Source organism: Bufo bufo, chromosome 1, assembly GCF_905171765.1.
Source record: "Bufo bufo chromosome 1, aBufBuf1.1, whole genome shotgun sequence".
Classification (NCBI taxonomy): Eukaryota; Metazoa; Chordata; class Amphibia; order Anura; family Bufonidae; genus Bufo; species Bufo bufo.
In genome coordinates, this window is record NC_053389.1 from 215,002,248 (window position 1) to 215,018,445 (window position 16,198).

Consider the following 16,198-nt stretch of genomic DNA (forward strand, 5'->3'; position numbering starts at 1 on the left):
CGAGGCAAGTAGGCAGGGTCAGGGGTGAGGGTGGAGTGCAGTGGTCACTATCCTCCCCCCTGTGTGTAGTGTACGTGACCGTCACAGGTGCTAGAAAGTAACTTTTTCGGATGATAAAAATCGATAGTAGCTGATTGTCAGTCTGTGCTTCTGCTACTACGTGGCGTCCCACGGAGCGGTCAGATCAGACCTCTTTTACCTCCCTCCTGTAGATGACTCCGGCCGTGATAGTTTGCTGTCCAAGTACGATACCCCGCGTGGTCCTGGAGATGTCAGCTCGGCGTCCCACGTGTTCAGGTAAATTGGTTTCCGGCTATGCGGTCGAGTCTTGGATTTCAGAGGTGGTGTAAAAGTTCCTAGACAAGAAGCACTTCTATTTGTCAGATGTTATATCCATAAAAGTTGAGAGTAGGTCCTGCGATATGGGAATCGAAACCATACGCGTTTCGAAGTGTATGCTCACTCCTTCATCAGTTTTCATCTATTTCACCATACCTTGCCTACTCTTATAGATCGCTAATAGATCACCTGAAGTCCTGGGTGATTTGTAATGTCCGTCCTGGATCACCTCTTTTTGTCTGAATAATTTAATTGTTGTCCATATTTTAAAGTTATTTCAAAAATCCTCAGGGGGTGTGGTTCGCAATAAGTGACAGCCATATGCAAAAAAAACGCACCTGCGGTTATGGTGCGTTTTTGATGCATTTTCTATGCGTTTTTACATTTTTGAATAGTTTTTTGCTTGCCAATATTATATTTGCTCATATTTCGAGAGAGAGTCATTATGTGGTTATTTCAGTATAAGTATTTGTAATATAACTACTCCAATCATGTATAAATAATTCATAAATAATTCATAAATAGTTTGGTGTGTAATTTGTATGAAACCTAAAAATATATATAAAAATCTCATAAAAAATTGCTTGTATAAAAGCCTTTTATAAGAAAATTCTTTATAAAAACTATTATATAAAGATAAGAATAAATATAAGAATTAAATATAGCCGTAAGAATATATAAAAGGTATATATAAAAATATATTTAAATGTCTTGCTATCGTCCTGGATACCTGCATGAATGTTTTCTGTATTTTTCAAAATTATGGTTCGTTGAAGGAGGTATAGGGATGGCGGCCTTAATCCAAGGGAAAATCGGAGAGCTGAAACAAACAGCTAACTGCCGATTCTCCATCGGAGCCGGGCAGCCGTTCAGATCTATAAAAAGCCAAACAGTTCCATTTCTGTATTGAGACCTCCAGGTAAAAGTGTATTAAACTCAAATATTTTCCTAGACTCTAAATGGGACATCCAACTAGTATGGTCTCCACCTCTCCAAGGCTTTTTTACTTGATCAAGTGCTGCAAAGGTCGTTCCTTTTGGGTCTTGATTATGACATTGTTTAAAATGCTGAGATAATGAGTGTTTCTCATAACCCTTTTTTATGTTCGATATATGTTCTGCAATACGCTTTTTCAATGTCCATTTAGTCCGGCCTATGTATTGTTTCCCACATGGACATTTTATAATGTAGATAACATTCATAGAACTGCAGGTAAGGAACTCCTTAATCTCATGTATAAATCCGTTTTGTGTGGACATAATCTTAAGTGTTTTTCTTGGGAATGTTGAAATTTTGCAGTTATTGCATTTTTCACATTTAAAAAACCCTTTCATGTTTACCCACTTATTGGAAGACTGTTTCCTTGTCTGGTTGTTTCTAATTGTTGGAGCTATCTTCAAACCAAGGTTCGGAGCTTTGGTGTATGTTATTTGGGGGGTGTTTGTTAGTATGGGACCAATATATTTATCTTTTAAAATGAGATGCCAATGTTGTTTGATAATTTGTTAGATTTTTTTATATTGTGAATTAAACGGTAAAATTAGGCTTCATGCACACGACCGTTGTTGTGTTCCGTTCCGCAAAATGGGGTTCCGTTGTTCCGTGATCCGTTTCCGTTTTTGTTTCCGTGTGTCTTCCTTTATTTTTGGAGGATCACCAGACATAAAGGAAAGTAAAAAAAAATCTAAGACAGGTTTGCCATGCAAATGATAGGAAAAAAACGGATGCGGACGCACGGATGACAGTCTTGTGTGCCTCTGTGTTTTTTAGCGGTCCCATTCACTTGAATGGGTCCGCGAAGCGTTTTCCACGAAAATAATAGGACAGGTTATATTTTTTTGACGGACTGGAACCACGGATCACGGACGCGGATGACAAAAGGTGCATTAGCCGAGTTTTCAACGGACCCATTGAAAGTCAATGGGTCCGCTGTTCCGTGAGGAAGAACAGCGTCTGTTCGAAACGCGTTGGAGAAAGACACCCCTGGCACCTGTGGTCATTGACGACCACGGTAGTGACGTTACTTGCTGCTCCTAGTGAGCGCAAAAACCTTGTCCAATCCCTACCTGCTTCAGCATCGCCCCACCGGCCGGGGCGCGAAGCAGCACGCCAAACCATATGGAACTCTGACTAGTCTAGAAAAAATAGAAGAAAAGCTCCAGCACCACGATGGACTTTTCTTCTATTTTCTCTAATCATTACTGAGGACTGGCTTGAGTCCGCCCCGTGCACCGCTGTGCAGGACGCGAAGGTGAGCTGGCTGTAACCTTTTCTATACCATCTGACTAGTCTACATCCCGAACTCCAGCATCGGTGATTCGGCGATTGACATCAGCAAAATCGACAATCCCTGACCGCAGGAAGACAAACCACCGCATTGAGCACCAAAGTACAAGCAGGGATCTATACTACAGGCACACTGTTTGAGTTAAATAGACACCTATAGATCGGTATTTATCTATGTGCTACGCGTAACTAACACAGATTATCTCTGTACTAATATATATAAAAAACGTTCATAGTCCCAGAGTGCAGTATCATTATAATTTACAACAGTACCTTTTTTATGCGGCAGATCTTGCGGTTCTGCTGCGATACCGCTGCCACAATATAGTGCACTCACGGAGCGCCTTTGAAGCAACCTCAATACAAGGTTTTTGATAAGTGGTACACATCAATCTATCCTGTTCCACTGTAATTTGTAGGTCAAGGAATTCAACTTGAGATTGACTTATGTTAGCTGTAAATTGTAGGTTGCATATATTTCTATTCAGTTCATGAAGGAATTTTTGGAGTTCAGTCTCATCATTCTGCCATATGAATAGAATGTCATCTATATAACGCTGCCAGAGGACCAGGTCTCCCCCCAGCTTGGGAGTGATATGGTTCAACTCCCACTGGGCCATAAAGATTGGCATAGTTGGTGGCAAATCTGGTCCCCATGGCAGTACCCCTGGTCTGGAGGTAAAAATCAGATTCAAAATAAAAATAATGATCCAAAATAAATTTGACTCCTTCTGCTAAATAATCTATTTGGTGTTCATGAAATTGTCCTCCTTGTTTTAGTTGTGATTTCATGGCTTCAATGCCCTGCTCATGATCTAATATAGTGTACAGAGAATGTACATCAAGTGTACCTATTATCCAATGGGGTTCAAATTTTAGTTTTTCTATAGTCTGAATGATTTGTGTGGTGTCCTTAATGTAAGAATTGATTTCTTTAACTGTTGGTTGTAATAGTTTACATATAACCAAAAAACGGAACAGCACCTCCAGAGACAAATCTCAGGTGCAAGCTACCTGGCGATAATACAGTAAACAAATAAAGTAGCAGCACACCACTAAATGCACTAAGACTGAGTGAACAGGTGAATGTGTGAACAGGGTCAAATACACTCACCTAAAGAATTATTAGGAACACCATACTAATACGGTGTTGGACCCCCTTTTGCCTTCAGAACTGCCTTAATTCTACGTGGCATTGATTCAACAAGGTGCTGATAGCATTCTTTAGAAATGTTGGCCCATATTGATAGGATAGCATCTTGCAGTTGATGGAGATTTGAGGGATGCACATCCAGGGCACGAAGCTCCCGTTCCACCACATCCCAAAGATGCTCTATTGGGTTGAGATCTGGTAACTGTGGGGGCCATTTTAGTACAGTGAACTCTTGTCATGTTCAAGAAACCAATTTGAAATGATTCGAGCTTTGTGACATGGTGCATTATCCTGCTGGAAGTAGCCATCAGAAGATGGATACATGTTCTCATTCTGTTTACGCCAAATTTGGACTCTACAATTTGAATGTCTCAACAGAAATCGAGACTCATCAGACCAGGCAACATTTTTCCAGTCTTCAACAGTCCAATTTTGGTGAGCTCGTGCAAATTGTAGCCTCTTTTTCTTATTTGTAGTGGAGATGAGTGGTACGCGGTGGGGTCTTCTGCTGTTGTAGCCCATCCGCCTCAAGGTTGTGCGTGTTGTGGCTTCACAAATGCTTTGCTGCATACCTCGGTTGTAACGAGTGGTTATTTCAGTCAACGTTGCTCTTCTATCAGCTTCAATCAGTCGGCCCATTCTCCTCTGACCTCTAGCATCCACAAGGCATTTTTACCCACAGGACTGCCGCATACTGGATGTTTTTCCCTTTTCACACCATTCTTTGTAAACCCTAGAAATGGTTGTGCGTGAAAATCCCAGGAACTGAGCAGATTTTGAAATACTCAGATGGGCCTGTTTGGCACCAACAACCATGCCACGCTCAAAATTGCTTAAATCACCTTTCTTTCCCATTCTGACATTCAGTTTGGAGTTCAGGAGATTGTCTTGACCAGGACCACACCCCTAAATGCATTGAAGCAACTGCCATGTGATTGGTTGACTAGATAATTGCATTAATGAGAAATAGAACAGGTGTTCCTAATAATTCTTTAGGTGAGTGTACATGACGCCAATACTTGTGCTGGGTTTTTGTATAACATAAGTCCTTTTGGGACTCTGTTATGATCTATATACTGGTTTAATGATCTAGTCTCCCATCTCTGTCTTAACTGTTTCTGTAGTAGATTTTCTAATTCTTTAAACAGCTCAGATGTACTTCTATTTATTTCTGTATCTCCTTGTATTGTGGCTGATTCATCAAAGATAACATTTTTGGCTTTAAGCCTTTTGTTTTCTGCATGGTTCCAAATGTTCCATACTCTGCGGCTGGGGAGCTTACCTCTAAATGAGTGTTAAAAAATGCAATATAAAAAGAAGGAATAGAGGCTCACCCAACTGGAGGTATGGGTAGGTGCTCTAGTCACGTATTGACCCACCCGGTCAAAAGAGGGAAAATAAATTGAATATAGAATGTAGTGACTGGCACTAAACCTTTGACACCATGCGATAGTGTATATAGAGAATTTATTTCTTTAAAGTAATGGCGGCAGGGGTGGTGCCAGAGAAAGGACCCGCTCTGGGTGCCAAACACCCTAGGCATGCCAGTGCTTCAGAGCAGACCCCAAAATCAGACCCCCATGTGGCAGGTGCAGCACTATGAAGTGCCTTTTACACTGTGGCATTAGAAGAATTCTGATATCTCTGACTTTTCAGTCTAACCAGACTGTTTATTACTCTGCAATTCCTCTAGCGCCGTTCTATGGAAACAGTAGGTTTAAAGAAATAACTTCTTTATTAACTTCAACTTTTCTTCATATATAACACTGCCGCCTCCGCAACAGATAGTCCATGTACATAACACATGTTGAAAAGATCCACACGAGAGCCACGGGTTACATACTTGACGGCCATCAGAAGGTTCACCTAGTGGGCAGTAAAAGTTATGTACCTTCCCTGCCCGTGTTTGCTAGACCATGTGTCTGTGGTCAGATGTATCTTGGCACCGACACTGTGTGCCAGAGATATATTCACTTGCCGCTGAACGTGGCCATATAGCTCTGGGATGCCTTTCTGGGAGAAATATTTCCTTCCGGGGACCTTCCATTGCGGTGTGCCAATGGCCACAAATGTTCTAAAGTCCACCAGTTTATATAGCAGTAGTTGGCGGTCTAGAAGTTCCATCAAGCCAGTGGTCAGCCGTTGGGAAAGAGGGTTATCTGGCATCATCAACTTTTTGCGCTCAAACATTTGTGCCACGGAAGCCTGCCTTCTGCCAAATGAACGCGACAAAGGTACGGTGAAAGGTGGAGTGGAGGACTAATGGGAAAAGAGAGGAGAAGGAAAAGAGGCAGGACTTGGAGCGCCGGGAGTGTGGCTTTGTGGGTTCTGACAGCGTTTCTCCCACTGGGCTCGGTGATGGGAGGCCAGGTGCCTTCTTAAGGCAGTCGTCCCTAAGTGAGTGTTGGGTTTACAGTGACTTATGCGTTAACAGCACAGGCTGCAGATGGCAACACTATTGTCAGCAGCTGACACTTTGAAAAAAGCCAACACTGCGGAGCCATGTGCCGGCGTCCTGGGAGCGCCAGAAGTGACCGTGCATGGTGGATGGTTCGTTCCAGATACATTTGCAGTCTGATTTTTGACACCTGTGCCCTGACTGCTTCTGCTCCTTCTCCTTCCTATCTGCTGCTCCGTCTCTCCCTCTGAACTCCCCTCCTCTTCCTCTCTTGTGGGCACCCACCTGACGTCCAATGACACGTCATCATCATCACCTTCACCACCACTGACATTTGAGATCTTGGAGGAGGCAGCAACAGCGGGGACCTCCCTCCTTGGGCTGATCTGGGTACTGTCGTCAGACCAATGGGTGGCGGTGGTTGCTACCTCCTCTTCCTCATCCGATGTCAAGAATGGCTGCGCATCGGTAAGGTCTGGGAATGGATAGAAAAATAATTTCTCTGACTCGAGTGGAGGGGCTATGGTGGTGGTGGATGGTGCATTTGGGGTGCACACAGCAGAGGTGAGGAGGGTGCAGATACAGAGGATGAGGAGGGTGCAGAAGCGGAAGGATGAGTGAGCCACTCAACCAACTCTAGTGCACCCTTTGAAGTAATTGCACACGCCTTCTCCAACTTACTGCTTAGGCTCCGGCCTGGTGCACCTGCCCGACCCCTACCACCCCTGTGGAACGGCCTGCCTCTTCCTCTGCCTGTCATTTTCAAAATGACCCTGTGCCTAAGTCCCTAGAGAAGAGCAGTATTTGTGGAAGCAGGTATATCGAACCCCTTAATCGGTATTTTGTGGAAGCAGGTATATCGCAGGCCTCAATCAATATTTGGTGGAAACAGGTATATCAAACCCATGAATCAGTATTTTGTGGAAGCACGTATATCGCAGCCTTCAATCAGTATTTTGTGGAAGCCGGTTATTTCAAACCCCTTAATCAGTATTTTGTGAAAGCAGGTATATCGCAGCCCTCAATCAGTATTTTGTGAAAGCCAGGTATATCAATCCCCTTTATCAGTATTTTGTGGAAGCAAGTATATCGCAGGCCTCAATCAATATTTTGTGGAAAAAGGTATATCGAACCCCTTAATCAGTATTTTGTGGAAGCAGGTATATCGCAGCCCTCAATCAGTATTTTGTGGAAGCAGGCATATCAAATCCCTTAATCAGTATTTTGTGGAAGCAGTTATATCACAGCCCTCAATCAATATTTGGTGGAAGCAGGTATATCAAACCCCTTAATCATTATTTTGTGGAAGCAGCTATATCAAACCCCTTAATCAGTATTTTGTGGAAGCAGGTATATAGCAGCCCTCAATCAGTATTTTGTGGAACAGGTATATCAAACCCCTTAATCAATATTTTGTGGAAGCAGGTATATCGCAGACCTCAATCAATATTTGGTGGAAACAGGTATATCGAATCCCTTAATCAGTATTTTGTGGAAGCAGATATATCGCAGGCCTCAATCAATATTTGGTGAATACAGGAATATCAAACCCCTGAATCAGTATTTTGTGGAAGCAGGTATATCGCAGCTCTCAATCAGTATTTTGTGGAAGCAGGTACATCAAACCCCTTAATCAATATTTTGGGGAAGCAGATATATTGCAGCCCTCAATCAATATTTGGTGCAAGCAGGTATATCAAACCCCTTAATCAGTATTTTGTGGAAGCAGGTATATCGCAGGTCTTAATCAATATTCTGTGGAAACAGGTATATCAAACCCCTTAATTAGTATTTTGTGGAAGCATGTAAATTGCAGCCCTCAATCAATATTTGGTGGAAGCAGGTATATCAAACCCCTTAATCAGTATTTTGTGGAAGCAGGTACATCACACTCTTCAATCAATATTTGGTGGAAGCAGTTATATCGAACCCCTTAATCAGTATTTTGTGGAAGCAGGTATATCGCAGCCCTCAATCAATATTTGGTGGAAGCAGGTATATCAAAATCCTTAATCAGTATATTGTGGAAGCAGGTATATCGTACTCCTCAATCAATATTTGGTGGAAGCAGGTATATTGAACCCCTTAATCAGTATTTTGTGGAAGCAGGTATATCACACCTCTCAATTATTTTTTTGCCAGTTATATCACACCACCCTGTTTATTTGGGGCAACAGGTATATCGCAACCCTCAATCAGTATTTTGTGAAAAAAGGTATATGACACCCCTCAATCATTATTTGGTGGAAGCAGGTATATTGAACCCCTTAATCAGTATTTTGTGGAAGCAGGTATATCACACCTCTCAATTATTTTTTTGCCAGTTATATCACACCACCCTGTTTATTTGGGGCAACAGGTATATCGCAACCCTCAATCAGTATTTTGTGAAAAAAGGTATATGACACCCCTCAATCAGTTTTTTTGAGGGCAACAGGTATATCACACCCGTTGCAATTAGATGTTCCAATAGCGCTTGTCTCTCTATATAGCTGCGGTATCGCAGCAGAACCGTACACAACTGCTGCACAATACAAATCCACTATATACTTTATATGTTAGAAAGTATATTATAGGTATATTACACCCCTCAATCAGTTTTTTTTGGGGTAACAGGTATATCACACCTGTTGCAATTAGTTTTTCCAATAGCGTTTGTCCCATACACAACTGCTGCACAATACAAATGCACTATACTATACTTTCTATGTTAGAAAGTATATTATAAGTATATCACACCCCTCAGTATATCACACCTATCGATAGCACACCTATACCAGTCCTAAAATGACTTTTGTGGCCCTATTAGCTAGCGTTTGGTGTCCCTAACAGCCTTTCCCTGCTCCACAAAGCAACCTCTCTCTACACTGGCAAAACACAGAATGTAAAATGGATGTCAGATCGGGTTCTTTGATAGGTGGGGGTGTGTCCATGTCCTGAAACGTCTCAATTGGCTGTTCTGTCCCACCTGATGGATGTGTCATGGGTCAAATTTTGGCGCAATGCAAAAGAATATGGTGACAGCAGACAGCGCCATATGTTTGCATGTTAGGTGAGTCGCGAACGCGCAAAGTTCACCGCGAAACGACCGTCGGGCGAACCGCAAGGCCATCTCTACTGATGTATACAGGCTCCATCTATAGTTACTATACATCACACAGTTGTATCACAGAATGTCACTCAGTCATCACAAAACACAGTGGTCTGGATTAATATAATATCTATTTGCTCAGTTAGTGAAATATTTCAACATAGTACAATGTATATTACAATGTTACACTATGTTACAACAAGCTAACAGGCACTGTACAGTTTCTTCTTGGCATACATATTCATTATGAAGAAACAAAGTCATTGATAAGCCAACACAAGGTCACAATTTATAAATGATTTATTATTATCTCTAGGAAAACCTGTATGAGCAATGCTTGTTGTGTTCATTATGACATTGTGCCACACATTACGTGTAGCAATATTATGCATGATAAGATCCAGACTGACTAAAAATAAAGTTAACAGGAATAATCTTCAACCTACAAGGGTTGCTGCCATAAAAATAACATCTCTTGTCACAAACTTTATAATTTATACGTTGTCCAAACAGAATCTACTAGTATCATTTAGTCCTCCAGTAATATCTAAGATTACAAATGGCACTTCATATGGTATAACTTCAAATGCATTGCTCAATCTTGGATTCAGAAATAATAATATATTTTATATAAATAAATGTGCCTAGAAAACTAAAGAAACATATAGCACACGGCACAATGGAGTCTCTTAACACCTTGCACCTGGTTTGAGACCACCAAACCACCAGCATGCTGTTATGCAGCTGCAGTTTAGGGTATCAAACCTGCCCATACCAAACCCATCTGTCCCCACAGATAAGTAAATTAAATTCAAATTTCCATGGAGAAGAGTACAGGACTCAGGGCTCAGCAGCATCGGGCACATGCACATTCTGGCGATGAAGCCAATGGTGGAACACCTCACCACACTGTGCATACCCGTTGAGCCGTGCATGTGCAGTGAAGCGTGGTGTGCCATCCCTGCCTTCATCGGTGCATGTGCCCAATGCCACTGGTGGGGCATTCCAGACTCTCCCAATAAGTTTGAATGTCATTTATACTCTTTTATGGAGATAGATGGGTTTTTTATAGACAGGTTTGAGGCCTAAACTAAAATAAACTAAAATATACATTAAGGAAAAAGAAATATTTTTCTGAAAACATTGGACTATCTTCATTAGGTCCTGTTTAAATTAAAAATCATGCCTATACCTATTAAATATTTTTTGGTAAAACAGGTCATTGGCATAAGTGAAGCCTGCCTGTTCTTTATATTACAAGACAGAAGACCTTATGGTCTTTCATCTTCTCAACTCAGGCTCTGATGCTCAATCAGGAAACTGTCACCTGGTTTGGAGCCACTAAACCACCAGCATGTTATGTAGCTTGGGTTTAGAGTCCCAAACGTGCCTATAGCAAACCCATCTTAAATTTCATTTACTTTGCTATGGCAAGGTTTGGGACCCTAAACCCAAGCTATATAATAGCATGCTGGCAGTTTACTGGCCCCAAACTAGTTGACAGGCTCCCTTTAAAGGAGTTGTCTGCTTTTCGAAAATCCTGTTTTGTTAGATGGGCCCCCAACAATCAGTATCCCAGATTATTCCTTCACTTGGTCCCCACTGATCAGCCAAAAGCTGTGAAAAAATCTGGCAGCAATGTTCACTTTCCATGCAGCACCATCACAGTTAGAATGAATTGGCTGTCTATGTAATGTATTGACATTAAGGATGAGCAAATTGGTTCCGCCCAGGGAGGGAGAGAGAGAAAGAATCTTTCAGAATTTCCTAATGTGATACTTTTCTAAACATGTCAACCTCTTCAAATATCCACAGGTTGGCTACCTGTAGTAAGCTTTTCTTTATTGATCTTTCCCAATGAAAGTACATAAGACATTGGTTTCTCCCATTAAGGACATTATTAAAGTACCCCATCATATAGAGAAACCATGAACACATAACATTTACCATGTTTCTCACACTTTCCATATGCCTTCAAAAACATTTCAATATATTCAATATCCAAGAGCAGGATATTATATAATACATGTAGTCAACAACATAGAGCGTCCATAGCTGTGAGGACATTGTTTAGTACATAGAGATAAGTCTTATGTCTAAAAATCACCTGACAGTAGACCAGTAGAATCGGGGTATATATGCTTCTTTAGACATGGCTCTCATTATCTCCAAGCCTATACTGCACCTCATGCCATTTCCCAACATACAATGTCAGTGTTGACCAGGGAGATCTACTGAAGCTTGTATTTCTGGAGAGCCCTGGTTGTCTTCTGCTGCCTTAGTTATATAGAATATAGATGGTTTCCATCATATACCTTGGTATAACTCTCAGATGTATGCCCAGCCTAAGGCAGAAACACCACTTTCTCATTAACACCTACTTCCATGTGTGCCTATGAATCCTGCCCTGTTGACTGTTTTACTTTCAATTCACTTTCTATTTAGTCTTCTTTTAATAACTTGATATCCCTCCCCACGCTTTCTTCAACTTCCTTTTACTTTCCATGGACATCGCGTTCACGTCTTTCATTTTTGACTCCTGTTACCTTAAGTTTGGCACATACACAACCATCTTGAAAAAATATCAGGGCAGATTTACTAATGTAATTGCTTCTAGACCTTGTCGAAAATAGAGCACAATTTGGGCACATTTCTGATCACCTTTTAGATAAATTTATGAAGCAAATGCACAAGAAAGAATAATCCACTGCCCCTAGCCTCCCTGTTTCAGTTTTCCAGTTCAAAAGAGGCCATGTCTTGGCAGATAGGGGCATAGCTTAAAGGGTTTTCTGTGAGTTCAATATCACGATAGGTCATCACTATGTTATTGATGGGATCCAACTTCTGGCAACCCTTCCAAGTAGCTGTGGCACTCCAGTGATGTCACATTCATTGGTCACATGGTCTTTATGCAGCTCAGTCCCATTCAAGTTAATGGGCCTGGACTGCAATACCAAGCACAACCACTATACAATGTTCGTCACTGTGTTTGGTGACCTGTGTGGAGGCTGAAGCTCTCATTGGAGTGCCACGAGCTCTTCAAACAGCTGACCTATTCTGAAAATAAGCCATCGGTATTAAATTTCTGGAAAACCCTCATAAAATAAAATAACATGCACCAAAATTTTGGTGCAGACTAAGTTAACCAGTGGTTGGTGTACAAATAAAAAGTGTCTATCCAGGCCCCAAATTTATAAGACAGCCTGAGCCACTCTACATTTTAAACAGAATTAGCAAATCTGCCCCATTGTGCTACATTCATATGGCACACTAAACACAATTTAAATACCTATATATGTTACAGATGTATTCAGAATTGGAATTTCATCTTTTACAGATAGTATGAGAGCGGCAAAAGAGCAAAGACAGAGAAAGCGACCACTCCTTCTTGAACTCCAACCTTAATCTTGTCTATTATTTCTTTTTCTGACAGTTCTGTTGAGCTTTGTAGTGTAGTTACGCCTTCAGAATGCCAACTTGATGCCCGTACTCATGTGTCTAGGCATCTCTTACAGGTAACCCATTTCCAAGCCACATGAAGCAATCTTAAGAATGCATGGCTAATCTACACTCTGGTCATATGATCAGAGAAGGTCACCATTTGTATAATACTGCTGAGGTCATGAATACTTTCAGCTGACAGTGTGTTCACCGAAACGCGTGCTACCATGCATCTGACGGTAAAGTCAACACAGACATTGCTGGGAAATTTCTCATAACTGCTGTAAACAGAATATTTCCATAGTTATATTGTTTGCTGGTTTCAGAAAAGACCAAGCATCATAGTTTTATTTACATCAGGCCTTTCCAGTCTATGGAAGAGATCTGAAGAAACAAATGTCTTCTATAAAGTGTTCCTGAAGCAGCATCTTCTTGAAGGACATCACAAGGTCACTGAATGACAGGGGCTGAACGATCGTTAGTAACTGTTCGCTTCAGTTTAACATGAGCAAAGGGGTTGGTCCTTGAGAAATTAAAGAAATGTGACAATTTTAAGTACAGGAAAACATAACATTTTATGTATGTAGAAAGGTTATTAAAGGGGTTGTTCATTTTCTCCCATGCCAGCAATTGCCACAGAATAATAAAAGAACATAAACTCCCATTTCATCCCCAGCCACTTCCTGCGCTGCCACTCTGATCCTCCCTGCAGCCATGACCTCATCTTCTTGGTTGCATCGGTGACATGCTATTATACACTAGACACCACTGCAGCCAATCACTGACCTCAGCAGTATATACCACAAGACTGCTAAGGCCAGTGATTGGCTGCAGTGTTCAGGTATATTATGCAAGCATGTCTTCGAGGCAGCCAATCAATCAAAGCCCCGCGGGTAGGATGGGAGTGCTAGCGCTGTAAGTGGCACGGGGTGAAATGGGTGAGTATATATTCTTTTATTATTATTTCGTGACCTTGCTGGCTTAGGGTACATTTTGTAAAAAGTCACAAAACCCCTTTAAAAGTTTAGAACTATTATTCATATTATTATTACATATTATTATATAAATATTATTATGTACCGTATATATATGTCTAGATTATATTGGGTAACACAGATTTTTGGTAAATACCCTCTGAAGTGCCACCTGGAGTCAAAGGCACATTCCCTTAGGCGCACTTGCCAATCATCTGTTTGACAGGCTGTGGCGCTTGCAGCTTACTAAGAACGGCGATGTCCATTGGATAACAAATGTCCTTGGTATTGCAGCCCAGCCCCATTCACTTTAATGGGACTGAGCTGCGCTTAGGCCATGTGGCGGAGGAATGTGACATCACACGGCTTAGGTAGAGGATGCGGCGCTCACTGGAGCACTGAGGTCTCTTCAAACAGCTGATCAGCAAGTGTGATGGGAGTCGCACTCCCACCGATCAGATACTGATGACCTGTCCTGAGGATAAGTCATCAATATCCTTTCTTCTTAGTTCTGCTTACCTGGAAGGAGATGGTGCTGGGCTTCCAAATTCATTTGCTAACTAAAAAACAGAAGATTCGTGTTATTGGATTGTTATATAGTAACATAACAGTATAAGGCTACTTTCACACCTGCGCTTTCCCTTTCCGCTACTGATATCCGTCATAGGATCTCAATACCAGAGGAAAACGCTTTAGTTTTGTCCCCATTCATTGTCAATGGGGACAAAACTGAACTGAACAGAATGCACAAGAATGCATTCCGTTCTGTTTGGTTGCGTTCCCATGCCGGACAGAAGAGCGCTGCAAGCAGCGTTTTTGAGTGCGTCATGGGATGCAGTGCAAAACGGATCCAGCATGAAACACAATGTAGTCAATGGTGGCGGATCCGTTTTCTCAGACACAAAAAAAAACGGATCCGTCCCCATCGACTTACAATGATTTTAGAGACGGATCCATCATGGCTATTTTTAGAGATAAAACAACCGGATCCGTTCGGAACGGATGTAGACGGTTGTATTATTCTAACAGAAGCGTTTTTGCTGATCCATGGCGAATCCAGCAAAAACGCAGATGTGAAAGTAGCCTAACAGTATTTGGATCATCGCACAATCATTTTGAATAGTTACACTTGACAACATTTTTCATTATCTGGGATGTCTCATCGCAGACATTGGTGGCATGTCATTAGGATATACCACCCATATCTGATCAGTGGAGGTCAGGATGTCCACTGCTTTCAGACCGTCACCATTTGGACAATGGTTCATACGCTGGCATTATAGTTCTGGCTACAAGAAGAGCGCTATCTACTACACACCCTCCGTAAAGGGGGCCTGTCACCACTCCTGACATGTCTGTACTAGTTAATACTTATATTTCTCATGAAATAACAGTTCTGAAGAATCTATTGTTATAACTCTGCATTGTGTCATTCCTCTGTTATTCCTCCTAAATATTTATGAATAAATTGACAATAGCTGTTATCATTCTCCCTTGTCAAAGTGGTGTGTTTCTGTACGCTCTGACGCTGTCAGCCGTGATTGAATAGTGTTAGAGAGACACCCCAACTGGAAACACAAGGTTGTCAATATATTCATTAATTTCCAGAAGGAATAAAAAAGGAAAGGCATAACACAGAGCTCTAAAAATTATCCAGAATTGTTTCATGAGGAATACAAGTATTTACTAAAATGGACATGTATCTGATGTCTCGTGTCATGCGTAGGGTAGCTGTAAGTGCTGACAATAAATATCTAGCGATCCCCTTATAACATGCAAGCTCAACAGGTACATGAATTCCTGAGGAAGTGGGAGAAAAGAGTGGCGGATCATACCCTTCCCCGCCAATTATTTCAGACAGGAAAAATCCACTTGACATACATGTGTACCCTCATAACAGAATCTCCATTACATTATCATCCACATACTTACTTGCACTAGGTCAGGACTGATCATGCTGTACGGCCGCTGGCGGAAGGTGCTTGTGCGAGGTGAGGGTGTATATCTGACCGCTTCTATCCGGACACTTTCACACTCAGGAATGGACACACCAACTTTATCCAGATTTCCAGTGCTGCTACTGTTTAATTTACTAAGCGGAAAACTGCAAGAAAGCAAGATCATGTTAGATACAGGTATGAGGATGGATGTTTTTTGGAGGGAGAATCAATGTAACAATCACTAAAAGTAAGTAATAAGCAATGACCATCTATTTGGTGGCCATGGCGGTACGGGATTCTTTACAACAGGTTCAAGGCTACTTTTCGCATATCGGTGTTAGGAGTTTTGTCAGTGCTTTGAGGAGAGGACTCAGATGCAGCACTAAACCCACAAACATCAAAGAATGTCTTACTTTGAGCCATGTTTATCTGTGTTATCTGCGGGTGGAAGAGGCCGAGTGTAGGAAAATGGGAACCATCCTTTCCTATCAAGAGAAGAAAAAAAAACAATGTTCCCTTATGTTTTACACACACAATGGACTTCCTGGACACACAGAATAATTAATTTATTAGCTT

The 16,198-nt window shown here is 41.5% G+C and overlaps 1 protein-coding gene across 3 annotated transcripts in view; it reads right to left on the bottom strand.

The window, feature by feature from the left end:
- Nucleotides 1–9,379: 9,379 nt before the first annotated feature.
- The window catches only part of LOC121003239 (brain-specific angiogenesis inhibitor 1-associated protein 2-like), a 142,042-nt gene continuing 135,223 nt past the window's right edge, over nucleotides 9,380–16,198 (bottom strand). For all 3 annotated transcript variants that reach the window (XM_040434918.1, XM_040434928.1, XM_040434912.1), the window contains 4 exons: nucleotides 16,036–16,107; nucleotides 15,615–15,786; nucleotides 14,202–14,242; nucleotides 9,380–13,231 (listed from right to left, as the gene is read on the bottom strand). In XM_040434918.1, the coding sequence (XP_040290852.1) occupies nucleotides 13,159–13,231; nucleotides 14,202–14,242; nucleotides 15,615–15,786; nucleotides 16,036–16,107 (358 nt within the window). In that variant the 3' untranslated portion in view covers nucleotides 9,380–13,158. The remainder of the gene's footprint in view (nucleotides 13,232–14,201; nucleotides 14,243–15,614; nucleotides 15,787–16,035; nucleotides 16,108–16,198) is intronic.